This window comes from Pinus tabuliformis, chromosome X, assembly GCF_031772625.1.
Source record: "Pinus tabuliformis cultivar Carrire ecotype Pingquan chromosome X, CPIR1, whole genome shotgun sequence".
In the NCBI taxonomy this organism is placed as follows: Eukaryota; Viridiplantae; Streptophyta; class Pinopsida; order Pinales; family Pinaceae; genus Pinus; species Pinus tabuliformis.
This window is the reverse complement of record NC_142308.1, coordinates 1,063,131,731-1,063,145,418: the sequence shown is the minus strand read 5'-3', so window position 1 is coordinate 1,063,145,418 and position 13,688 is coordinate 1,063,131,731. Positions and strand designations below refer to the sequence as shown.

Here is a 13,688-nt window from a genome sequence, read left to right as displayed (position 1 = left end):
CATGCTCATGACATGTCTTGCACAAAATGGAATATTATCAAAGTCAACAAGTTTTAGCTTGTTAGTATTGTAATACTCAAATATAACATTGCTCGAAAAGGCTTGGATACATTCATATAGACACATATTCCAAAGTAAGATATGCAATGGCATCGTTTAATTACATTTGATATTACAAAATATGTACATACTCAAACTTCTTTTTGAAATTCTTGAGGAAAAGAATTAGACAAATTTAAATGGTTGTAGCTATGAAATATCCCATATTTAAGTTGGATGTTTCTGTTTAGAAGCAAAGATATAGTTCAATTCAATTGAAAAAATAATGCTAATTTTGGAACACATGTTCTAAATCATAACGATAAAAAACCATTTTGAGCCCAATTTCAAATCCACATAACCTTTTGGATTTCAATAATTTCTAATCCACTAGGACATGGCCTTTTCCATAAGTCAAATACCCATGAACTTTCCAACAATTACATGATGTTACATGTATTAATATTTTGTTTAATTTTTATTTAGATAAATTTAAAAAAAAAAAACTTTCAATTTTCATAAAATCTATAAAACCAAAGTTTTAAAAATAACAATAAATAAATAAAATACTATTTCCCATGAACTTTCCAACAATTACATGATCTTACAAGTATTGATATTCTGTGTAATTTTTATTGAGATAATTTCTAACATTACAAAGGACTTTCAAATTTCAAAGAATCTATAAGACCAGAGTTTAAAAAATAAAAATAAAAAATAAAAAATAAATACTATTTGATACCTTGCTTGATACCATAGTTATACTCGAAATCATTCTTTCCATATTTTTTAAAGATTTATACGTTTCGCTTCGATCTAGATTTACTTCTCAAACCAAATTAATAGTGGTGGTGATAAGAGGTACTAAAATGAAAGGGAAGCATATCCTAGCAATGTGGTCTGTCTTCATTTATAAATTGTATCTGGGTGGCCGGGTTCAGTTCAGCTCGTCCCCCGAGAAAGAATTATAACCTTTACTATTTACCTTCCATAGGCTCACTTACCTTAACTTAGAGCATTTGTATTTACTTCTTCACTTGCACCACAAAACCTTTGGTAAACCAAGTGCATGTCTATATCCTTCTATTAAGCCTCCTTCCTAGTACTAGTCCACAAAGAGAGGAAGGTCCCTAGGACTGTTGCGTCTGGCTGCGAACTGAAACTTATTTTTCATAACTTATAAATATATATATATATATATATATATATATATATATATATATATAAAACAAACATTCATGAAATTAGGTTATATTTTATTATTGGAAATGTATATATTGCCAATTTAGTAGTTTTCTCTCAAAGACCATTGCTAAACTTGGAATAAAAAGCATATAAAGATTAATGCTTGAAATTTAGAATGGTCAATTTAGGAGTGCTCTAGAGAATGATAGGTCTTGACTAAATTAGAAAATGTTAAGTTAGTATTATTTTAGATAATAATAAGTAATTAATAAATTTGAAATAAGTAATTGTATTCAGAGACATTTTCTATCTTGATATGGTAGAGATGTTAATATTGTAATGTTATGTAATGTAATATTGTGTAAACATCTTAATTAAGTCAAAATAAAAATAAAAATAACAGATGTTATTATTATTATTTTTATTAATTTTTGTTGGTTAGTGAAAGTAAACATGATTTGATCAAAGTGTGGGTGGTTTTTTATCTCCATGTTTATGAGAACCCATGATATTCTTGTGGAATATAGCATATTTAAAGGAATAAATTAAACCAACCTAGATCCATCTTAACTTCGAATTTACCAAGGGTCCAGAGGGATCAAATATCTTGATATGCAAACCTCTTTTAACGTGAAAAGATAATTGATCCCTCTCGCCACTTAGTAGATCAGAATTATGGATGCTTGAGTTTTTGAGGAATGTAAATTTAATTATTTATAAAAAAAAATATTAATTATTTTTTTATATAATTTAAATAGTTTTACGCTTTAATCTATTGCGTCGAGAACCTTTTTACAACCCAATATATCAATATGTGTATGAGTAATGTAAGTAATCAGTATAGGGAGAGAAGTGTAGGCATAATGTAAGTAAGTAAGTAAGTAATTCAAAAAAAAAAATGTTGGGAAAAATATAGCCATAGTTTAACTTAGATACGAAATAGTCATTTTAGGGCATTTTTCTAGTAAATTTGAACCAAATTTCTGCAGATAATTTTTTAAACTTGAGTTTAAGTTGTTTAATTTGTATAGTTCAAGTGCTCCAAGGGTTTTTCATGGTGTTGGATCCATTTATGCATTCAAAAAAATATTTTAAACAAAAAACAATAATAATCTTGCTTGAAGTAGTATCATTGGATTAACAAAACAAAATTAAATGTTGGTCTAGTATGGGGGTGATGTTATGGTGGTGTAAAGGAGATGTATAAGAAATATAGGGAGATGTGTAAGCATAATGTAAGTAAGTATGTAACTCAACATTTTCTAAATGTTAGGAAAGATATATATTAAAAAAATACAAAACTAAATGTGGGTCAATGTCGAGGTTTGTATGATGTAAATGTTTGTAAACATTTAACATTTAACTCTGGGTCTTCCAAGTGTTGAGAGGGATAAAATCTCTTTCCACTATAAAAGAGATTTGCATCTCAAGATATTTTATCCTTTCGGCTCTTGGTAGATTGAGAGTTAAATGGATCTAGGCTAGAAATATACATATCACATTACAATATATACCATATAAATAGTATCTATAAATTAAGATCCATTTTATCATATAAATTGAAACAAGTGTTGCAATCAACTCTTTTAGAGAAAATAAAATCATATTATACATATCACATTAAAATATATAACATATAAATAGCACATAGCCTAACTTATAGACAAAATAGACTTTTTCATCGGAATGTGGTAAAACAATTTCAAGAAACAACATGATTTTTTGTTATTTAAAATGCATTTTTGAATGCATAAATGGATTCATCTCCCTAAAACAAATTTTTGGGCCCTCGAATTTTACAAATTAAACAACTTAAACTCTAGATTTTAAAAATATTTGTTGGATTTTAATTAAAAGTAACTAAAAAAATTGTTGTGAAAAAAGTCATTATGTCATTATTTCTATAGATTTTTTTCAACAATATTAAAAATTATATATTTATTTTTGAAAGTTAAACATTATAAGTTGCATTTGTCAATGCTAAACTAATAATTGTTATCCATTGCTAATAATTGTTATCCATTGCTAGAGTTGTGTACTTCAAATATAACAAGATTCTTAACCGTGGATATTCAATCCCATTTTACCATGAATATTATTTATTGTAAATAGGCTTTGTTACAATACCATCCCCAATATTTATTTCCACTTTACCATGAACAATATTTACTTGTAAATAGGCTTTGTTGTAATACTCAGTCAATACCATGGATTATCAATATCACATGCCCAAAAACCATAACTCATTTAGTAATCAAAATATTTTATAAATATTTTATTTTAACTCAATTTTATAACACTTTTTTAATTAAATCTCAAAGAAAAAAGTTATACTTTTGAGATATATATAAACTCAAAAAGTTATACTTTTGAGATATATATAAATTCTCTTGCCTTAGGACTACTAAAAATATTCCGTAGGTATTCCATAGATCTTAAATCAAACTTAGGTTTTAATAAAATTAAAAAAGAGAATTTTTCTACGTATAAATATTTCTACATATAGAGATGTGGAATTTATATAATGTCAACTAGTTCCATTTTAACTTTGGATCTACCAAGCACATATATAGATCAAAAATGGTTTGTACTTTCAGATAGATCAAATCTTTTTTCACTCCAAAAATGTGTGGTTGATCAAATTTATTTTCACAATATGCACCTCAAGATATTTGATCTCTAAGAACTTGATTGATTATGAGTTAAGATGAACATAGGCTCATTATAATTTAAAAAAAAATGTAACGAAATTTTCTTTTTCAACTATCAATCAAAAAATTAAATATGTTATTTAAAAAATAAGACATCTTAATTTACCTTTTTATATAAAAAAAATAAATTTAAAAAATCATAAATATAATATGTTTCAATGAGAAAGTTGGTAAAATGTATAAATACGCTGTGGAAAATATTATAATGTGTTTGCTTTAGTTTTGTAATTCACAAATATTCAATTACGAATAGGAACTATAGTGATAATAAATGAAATGAATTAAAAAAGCAATACCACTGCAATGACCAATTCTAATGGTCATGAATATGAATATATATATTAAAAATAAAATCCAATTCTATACACATATATGAACGATATACATTCATATGAATTCAAAGAAATCAAAATCAGAAATCAACCTTTTGCAATTATTCTAAAATTATTTTAAAACTTTCATAAGCTAATTTTATATTTCAAGTAAATGTTATAAATCTAGCTTAGTTGTAATCTTTAAATTAAATTATTATTTCAATCATTAATCTTTTAATAATTATGTTTACCCGCATTCTAATTTTTCCATATTTATGAAAAATTTGAAACTTTGTGAGGAACCAAACCCTATGTCTTTTTGCTATTTTAAGTCAAATACATACAGTCAAATTGAATCGTACGGGACATGCAGCGTAACATAAACCCTAATTTTAATCAAATACGTACGGTCAAATCGAATCGTACATAATATGCACTGCAATGCAATAGCCACAACTAAACCCAGAAATCAAACCCAGAAACTGTCTTTGCGGATATCGCAAATTTTGATTGAAAAACTGAACCATTCAAACAAATCCTGTTTAGCCAGACCTACAGCTCGTCTTGTACCTCCCGATCGTCCCCAAAGGGAGGAAATGCAACCGTAGATGGGCAACTGCTGTGTGGATAAATGGGGCATTCGATAACAGTGGAAGCATCAGATTTATCAACACACACATACACCTCGAGTAGTTGAACAGTTCCCTCATCGCTTCTGTTGCAATCGATTCCTGGGAGCTGCCCAGTGCTTTGCTTAATGGCTTCCTTGATATCGCTCAAACTGTATTCGCTTCCATCCGGCTTAATACCTGCAAACAAATTACCATTTAATATTACAGATCTAAACATTATTTATTTTGTATGAAAGAATTAAATTTGGCATTGGTTTCAACGATCACCTGCCGCTTTAAGCGCCCCGAGAATGTCTATTTTTTCCCTCAAGGAGAGAGCCGTCTGGAAGTATGAATGCTCGTCAAGATTGAGAGAGCAAGTGCCATGTTTATCCCATTCGTGCCCCCAGAATTTGTGTCCATCGCTGCTGGGACAGCTTAACGAACCCCAATATTTGTTCAGCTCTTCCTTCAGATCTGAAATCTGCAAATACAAACCATTTTAACGAACCCCAGTGTTGAAGGAGATAAGTGAGCTTTTTGGGTAACATCCAGCCATATAGCCTACAGTTTCAAATATTTGGGTTTCAGATTGCAACTTTGTGGTTGCAGAATTAAGGATTGGAAATGGTTAATTGAAAAGTTTAAAAATAAATTAGATTGCCATGTCATTGGGAGGGAGACTGATTACGCTGAAATCTATATTGCAGAATCTATCTGTATAGTGGATGCATCTTTTCTTTTACCGGGTGAAATAATCAAAAGGATCCAATCCATAATGTCGGGTTTTATATGGACAGGGGCCCATAATGAAGAGAAATCAGGTAACATCCATCCGGTACATTGGTCAGAAATAGCTAGACCTGCAGAAGACTGATGGGATCATAGATCTAGTTCTTTCAATAAGGCTCTCATTATTAAAAATACTTGAAGGGTTGTATAGGAAGAAGGCATATGGTCATGTATCATCAAAGATAAATACATGTATGGACAATCTTTTTCGACATGGATTAGCAACAGGCGAGGAAAAAATCTCAGATGTCTTTCATTTGGAGAAGCATGATTCATGTACTGCAATTTCTCTTGGAAATGCGTGCTGGACAGTGGGTGACAGATTTATGATAAAGATTGTTCTAGATGCCATTATCGATATGAAAGCTTTATAGGTCCAGATTCTCAACCATATTCATGGTAATATGGTAAAGACATTATTCTTCTCAAATAGATTATACATCACGGGGCTCACCATATAGACCTAGAGGCTTGGTATAAGGCAAGGCTCACCATATGGACCTAGAGGCTACAGGCTTGGTAAAAGGCAGAGGATTTGGAGCTGCCCCAAAATATTTTGGGGAATGGAAGGATTATATAATAAATCTTCGAAATGTTGGCATCTCATTAGATGACAAAGATGATGATATTTCTTGAGTAGTTACCCAAAAAAAAAGGTAATCCGTTGGTAAAAGACATTTATATGAGTTTTCTTAAAAAGGAGAGGGATCATTATTTTCCAAAATATTTTTTGGTCATCTAGGAATGGAACTTTCGTAATAAAATCAAATATTTTAGTTGGTTGGTCATTCATTATCTTATAATAGCATGGCATAGTCTTCAAAGGCGAGGAATTCATGGATAGGGCATTTGTATTATGTTTAGGAAGGGAGAGGAAGATTCAAATCATCTCTTTCTACATTGTCTTTATATCCTTCCGAATAAAATCAAATATTTTAGTTGTTGGTCATTCATCATCTTATACTGACATGGCATAATCTTCAAAGGTGAGGAATTCATGGATAGGGCATTTGTATTATGTGTAGGAAGGGAGAGGAAGATTCAAATCACCTCTTTCTACATTGTCCTTATACTAAGGCAATATGGGATGGTGTGCTGGATTATTTCAATATAGCTCTATGGGACACTTCCAGTGGTTGTTCTCATGCATTAGCTTATGGATCAAAGTCCATTGTTTCATAGGGCTACCATTGTACATCTTATGGACCATATGGCCGAGACTGAATGCTATCATTTTTTATCAAAAAAGAATGGAGGCTCGTGAGGATATTATTAGGACGGTGGCCTATCTCAACGAAATAGGGTCGTTGTTGGGAAGTAAAGGCTACAAAAAAAAATTTAAATCTAGAGATATATGACAAACATTTACTGTTGGGTCTTTTGATGCCCCATGTTTTAGGAGAGAATGTGGATGTGAGCAATCATTTATATTTAAATTGATAAATTTTACCATTTCTGGTGGGAACGCGGGAAAGGAAACAATAGTAGAGTTGAAGTTATCGTATTGTGGGGAGTACTAATTGCAGCCAAATGGTTTGGAATAGAACAGATCTAGATTTATGACGATGCCAAGGGCATAATAGAATGTGTCAAGGGAGACAATGATTTCAGCCTCTTATCTTAATCAATTGAATGAAACTCATCAAACACTAGTAAAGACCTTCGAGCAAGTAAATTTTGATCATATTTATAGAAAACAAAACAAGACAGTTGATCTGCTATGAGAAAAAACATAACGATAGACAGAGGGAAGTTTTATTTCTTTTTCTTTCAAACAGGGTGTCATGACCAATGCATCATCAATTATTCATAAAAACAAACATGCAAGAAATATAATTTTTATGCTTTAGAATATCCAAATATCATAATTATTTTTGTAATAGTTAATATTAATTCAGCTAATAGACTGCATATAGAAAATAAGAAATACAGTGCAGCAATAGAAAAATTTTCAAAAGGAAAAGATTTGATGTAAAGGAAAATGAATAGTTTGAAAAGAGAACTCAGTAATATATAATCCAAAGAAGTGGAGATAGAAAAGTGTTCAGGATATATGTACTACCTATTTATTAATATAAAAAAGTAGTATTATTTTCTACTGGAAAAAAATATAAATCGAGCCATGATCATATAAGAAAAACATTAGATTTTATTACTACGCATGGAAAAATATAGAGTGAGAAGCACCTTTGAGTAATCGAATTCTCTAGTAGAATCACAGAACTGTGGCCATTTTCCGGTCCTGTAGTTGGGCCACAGTCCATGAATGGAAAAGTCGGAAGCAGGCTTTCCCGTGCGAGGGTAGCAGCATCCTCTGCGGGTATCGCAGTATGAACCAGGCCACTATATTTACAAGCAACCTATTACCATCAACTTACAGAAGAATAAAGAATACAGCTGAAAATGAATTTGATGTTCAGAATTACTTCAAGAAAATACCTGTTGAACGAAATAATAGAAATCAAAAGACCTGGCAATGACACGAATGGAACAGCACTCAAAAACGATGAGTGCAAACATTATCCAACGTCCATTGACGCTCAAGCTGGTTGCCATTTTCAACGATTTTCTGCAATGAACTTTGCCCCTTCTTACAATGCCTGTCTATATATCAAATGAATCTGAACTTGTATCATGAATCATTCAACGTTGTGGATGAAAGCTGTGTGACCCATATGATTTTATAACGGTAAAGCTCAAGCTTTCAAGTAAACACACGCCATCTTAAAATATTGCTTATAATTTTAGTTTTGTATAATCGAGAGTACCTGGGAGTGGTCTCCTCTAACCTAAATTCCATGGCATATGCTCAATGGGATATATTATATGTGTGTGTTGGGTAATTGAAAAGGATAGGGCAATGACCCTGTAAATCTCTCTGGGTATATGCTAAAATTGATGGTATATTCTAAATGGGGTGAATACATTATATGTAGGTATCAGATAATTGAGAAGGATAGTTTTGGTATATTCTAAATCAGATGAATATAGTATACCAAAGTATTAGGTAAGTATTAGATAACTGACAAGGGCAATTAACAAGGATCCTTTCTTCGCAAATTTTAAGGCATATATATTTTATGATATATTTTAATTGAGGTGAATGTATTATATGTAAGTGATCTTTCTTATCATTTCACTTTTTATGGTGTATCTTAATAATAGGTGTGCATATATTATATGTGGGTATTTAGTAATTGGAAAAAAATATTTGATAGTGATTTGTGTAAGTTATGATGGCTTACTTTAAAGTTTATAGTATATTTTTAATGTTGAAGCAAGTCTATGGTAAATTTTAAAATGTGGATGATCCTTTATATGTAATATTGGGTTGTTTAAAAAGATAGTTGGCAGGTATTTTTTTTAGTTTCTAAAGAGTATTATATTTTTAAAGTTTCTAAAGAGTATTGATTATTAGGTAGTTGAGATTATTAGGTAGTTGAGAATAATAATTAGTAATAATAGTTTCAATACATTTTAAAATATATTTTAAATTGATTGAGTGATATATTGATATAATATAACTAATGATTAAATAATTAAGAGTTTTATTATTATATCCGAAATATTATGGTATATTTTCAATAAAAGAAGATACATTGTATACAAGTTTCTAGTTAATTTTAATTTAATGAATATATTATAAGAGGGATTTGAATTTTGGTAAAGAATCATTGTATATCACATTTTTTAAAAACCCAAAACATATTTTTGTATTAATTAAAAAGAATTGTGCAAAGGCTTGTTACAATACATAGATTAAAGCTCCATGGAAGTAATATTATTAGATAAAGGTTTCAATATTATTAAGTAATATGCTGGATAAAAAAGTAAGTCTTTTAGAATCTTCTCTAATTGGGAGTTAAACAATTTTCTATAACTGAATTGTTTAAAAAAAATATCCAAAAGACATATTACATTAAAAAAAAAAAAAACATAGACAAGTTTAGAATTGGGAACTTCATGGTCTTTAACATGGGGAAGCTTAGTTCTTCAATATCTATAGGATCTCTATTATGAAGGATAGATTCCTCCTTAATTGGTCTTGACCTAAGAAATAGATTGTTGGAGGCCAAGGAGGGAATGCTGAAAGGATGAGTAACAAAAAAATACCTGAATTGAATGCACTATTCTTTAATAATTTTATTTCTATGTTGTTATTGGAGAAAGGTGGTGTAGCTAAATGTGGAGCAGTTGGGACATTGTTGGTGCAACTAAGACACTGTTGGATTATCATATCATGTAACATATTTCTTTGAAGTTGGGGAAATGTGGGTTTTTAAAGAGCATTCTTATTTCTTTGGGCCTTGGGCCTTTTATGCAGAAAAAAAATGTCCAAAAAACATATTACACAAAAAAAAAAAAAAAAACATAGACAAGTTTAGAATTGGGAACTTCCTTGAGCTTCATGGTCCTTAACGTGGAGGAGTTTGGTTCTTCAATCTCCATAGGATCTCTATTACGAATGATAGATTCACCTTCAATTGGTCTTGACTTAAGAAAAAGATAGTTGGAGGCCAAGGAGGGAGTGCCGAAATGATGAGTAACAAAAAATACTTGAATTGAATGCATTATTATTTAATAATTTTATTTCAGTGTTGCTATTTGAGAAAGGTGTTGTAGTTAAATCCCGCTAGGTGAAATTAATGAAGGTTTTTGAAGAAACTAGGACATTGTTGGTTTACCATATCACATGACAGATTTCTTTGAAGAAGAATAATTTAGAGAAAGGTGTTGTAGCTAAATCCTGCCAGGTGAAAATAATGGAGGTTTTTGGAGCAGCTAAGACATTGTTGGCTTATAATATCAAATGACATATTTCTTTGAAGTTGGAAAAAAATGGGTTTTTAAAGAGCATTCTTATTGTTGTCGACCTTTATACAAAAAATATGTTTTTATTAAAACTATTGGGATGGAAGGCCCAATCTCCAAATCCATACCCTTTGCTACATACAAATCACCAAGCCAAGTGTGAGTTACCAGGGATCTCAACACACAAGCTATCAAGGTAAGGGAAGAGCCCACAAGAATCCATGCAAGTGCTCAACACGTCATTTTGTTGTGGGAGCATGGGCACATATACACACCAATGTAACTTTCCACCTTAGAGTTGTGGGATAAATCGAGACTACTAATGTGACCATAAAATACATTCCAAAAGCTAATACCATAGAGGGCACATTCCTTATCGTTCTGTGATAATCATGAAACATTTCTGGGTAGGAAGGTTCATGTTGATGACATTATTGGAAATATAAGTTAAATGTATTTGTGAGCATTACTCTTCTTGATATGTGTGCAAGGTGTGGTAGCATAGAGAGGGCACATGAATTGTTTGAAGAAATTGTTGGAACCAATGCATTGTTGTCCAAAATCTGATGAGGGAATTCCAAAAGACCCACGTAGTTTCTTATATTGAAATTTGTCACCAATTGAAAGGAAGAATAATAAGATCGCTGGAGGCATATCGTCAGAATCTAAGGATTTCTTTAACTGATTGAGTAGATTAAGAAATTTTTCTATTCACATTGGGTATCCTTTATCAACCATCTTTGAAGAATGTGTTGCTCCACTTTTTGATGGTTTGTTCCATGGTTATAATGCTATGATTCTTGCATTTGGACTGGTTTTGGTAAGACATATACCATGGGCATTAGCTATGGTGAGGGTGATGAAATAGGAATTATTCCTTAGGTTATGGAGACAATATTCAGGAAGGTTGAAAGCCCAAAGCATCAAGAATAATTTTAGATAAGGGTTTCCTTCATCGAGTATTGGAAAATTTAAGGATTTGGTCAACTTGATTGGTGACCTCTCTCATTGTTGTGCTATTGTCACTATAGATTGAATTCCCACTAAGGGCCCAACAAGAAGCAAAAAACTAGCATTGCATTTCGTTTGGTGCTCATATTATTTGAACTATTGTTTCAAGTTAAACATATTATCAAGATTATTTTAGAAAGAATTCTAAAAGAAGAAGTACATGAATTGTTTGATCCTAATCCTCCATCTACAAAAAATCTAGAAATAATGAATAGTCATAATGGAATGTTAATTCCCATGCAAATTCAAGAGAATTCAAATGGAGTTATAACACTTGTTGGTTCAACAAAGATAGATGTTAGCACTCAGAAAGAAATGGTTGCATGTCTATTACAAGGGTCATAATTTTGAGCAACTAGAAGCACAAACATGGATCTGCACTCTAGTCGTCCACGTGGTATCTTTAGAATCACCATTGAGCATATGAAGAGATACAATGTGGTTCTAACAGGAGAAACAAACTTTGTCGATAATGGAGGGGGAGAATTTGTATGTGAAAAGCTTCATTTGGTGGATCTTATTGGGTCAGAGCGTGAAAAGTGGACTAGTGTTGATGTTCTTCATTAAAAGAAGGAATTCACATTAACAAGGGGATGTTGCAATTTAGGATTTTCATCATTGAATTGGTAGATGAAAAGAAACTAAAATAAGGAGTTCATGTTCCATATCAAAACAACAAATTGAATTTCCATTTGCAAGATTCTTTAAGAGGTGTTAGAAAAATAGAAGGAGAGAAAAATTACACACAACACAAATCACTCCCATATATTTTATTGATCACAAAGGTTACATATATAGGATACAAATTACTAACTTCGACAAATCTAGATCCTAAGAAAGTGAATCTATGACTGGGACATGACACAAATCCAACTCATAACATAGGAACCATCAACTTCTAGATTGACACCTCAAAACTCACAATGACAACCTATAATTCACATGACACATGAAATGGAAGCATTACTTCCAAAACCCTCCCTTAATGCTTACGTGGGAATCATTGAAAACACATATTGCAACAACAAGGATAATCTATGTCTGATTGATATTCATGAGCACTCACATCCACTCTAGAATCTCACAAACACTACTCTTTCACCGCCTCATCTTCGAGCTATCACTTGACCTTCATTTAAAATGTGACTACCTCTAACAATCGTTGATGAACTTTGAAAAATCAACAATATTGACACATCGACTTGTTTGGGATTCTGCGATAAGAGTCATCAAGTAATGAACCATCCTATAGAACAACCACCATTTGTCGGATATTTTTCTTTCAGCTATCCATTAGTTGCTAGGATGAAGGTATGGATAATGAATGTGTTCAAAAGTTGATCAAAAAAATTGACCTTACTAACACACAACAATTGATGTTTTGGACACTGGAGCTTCCAATTTAAGAACCACCAACCCTTTTTATAAACTAGAATTGAAAGAGATAGAAAACTACTTGACAAAGACATCTCACAACTACAAACTCAATAATCATCAAAATATCAGTTGTCATCTAGGCATAGACAAGTCGCCATGTCCCTCCTTAGCACACGTCAAAAGTTGTTCATCTGGTTCAATCTTTATCTTGAAGTTTTCTCATCTTCACAAAGCATTAGTTAGAGTGGTCAATTCCAACAAACTTACACTCACATATTGAGTTGATCGGACTCAATATGTTTAAAATGAAAACTCCAAATTTGAGATCGAAACAAGATTGCAACAGAAACATCTGACGCAAGTATCTCTTCCCCGCAGAAGTGAAAATTTGATATATGCCTCTAATTTTAACACTTTTGACATATATCACTGGTCACTTGAAACTCCTCTTCACTAGATATCAGATCCAAATCTCAAATCTAGATCCGTGCAACAACATGTATAGTTCATGGGCACGATTTTGCAGATTTATAATATGACAGTGTATGCAATTTTGACAAAACCATCCACGCATGAATATAAATCCTTTGTAGGGTCTGGGAAGATAAGTAAAAACAAAATTTTACATATAGAAAGATGACGGATGGATGTGACAATGCTTGAAGAAGCTGCAAACAACAATGATATCTACGCACATAGGATAACAAAACAGAATTCACAAACTAAAAATAATCTCTCACACATCTATACTAATATGTACATAAATGATAACACTCAGGATCCCTCACATATTCCTAGCCCTCCCTTGAGGGAGTCAAGCCAGTACCAGCTTTGAT

General features: G+C 31.4%; 1 protein-coding gene across 1 annotated transcript; it reads right to left on the bottom strand.

The window, feature by feature from the left end:
- Positions 1 to 4,801: 4,801 nt before the first annotated feature.
- Positions 4,802 to 8,223, bottom strand: LOC149143483 (ribonuclease 1-like). The gene is made up of 4 exons (XM_089451842.1): positions 8,092 to 8,223; positions 7,840 to 7,995; positions 5,149 to 5,344; positions 4,802 to 5,058 (listed from the first exon to the last, which is right to left on the bottom strand). Exons 1-4 carry the CDS (start codon positions 8,206 to 8,208, stop codon positions 4,802 to 4,804), a joined length of 726 nt encoding a protein of 241 aa, XP_089307968.1. The 5' UTR covers positions 8,209 to 8,223.
- Between the last annotated feature and the right edge of the window lie 5,465 nt (positions 8,224 to 13,688).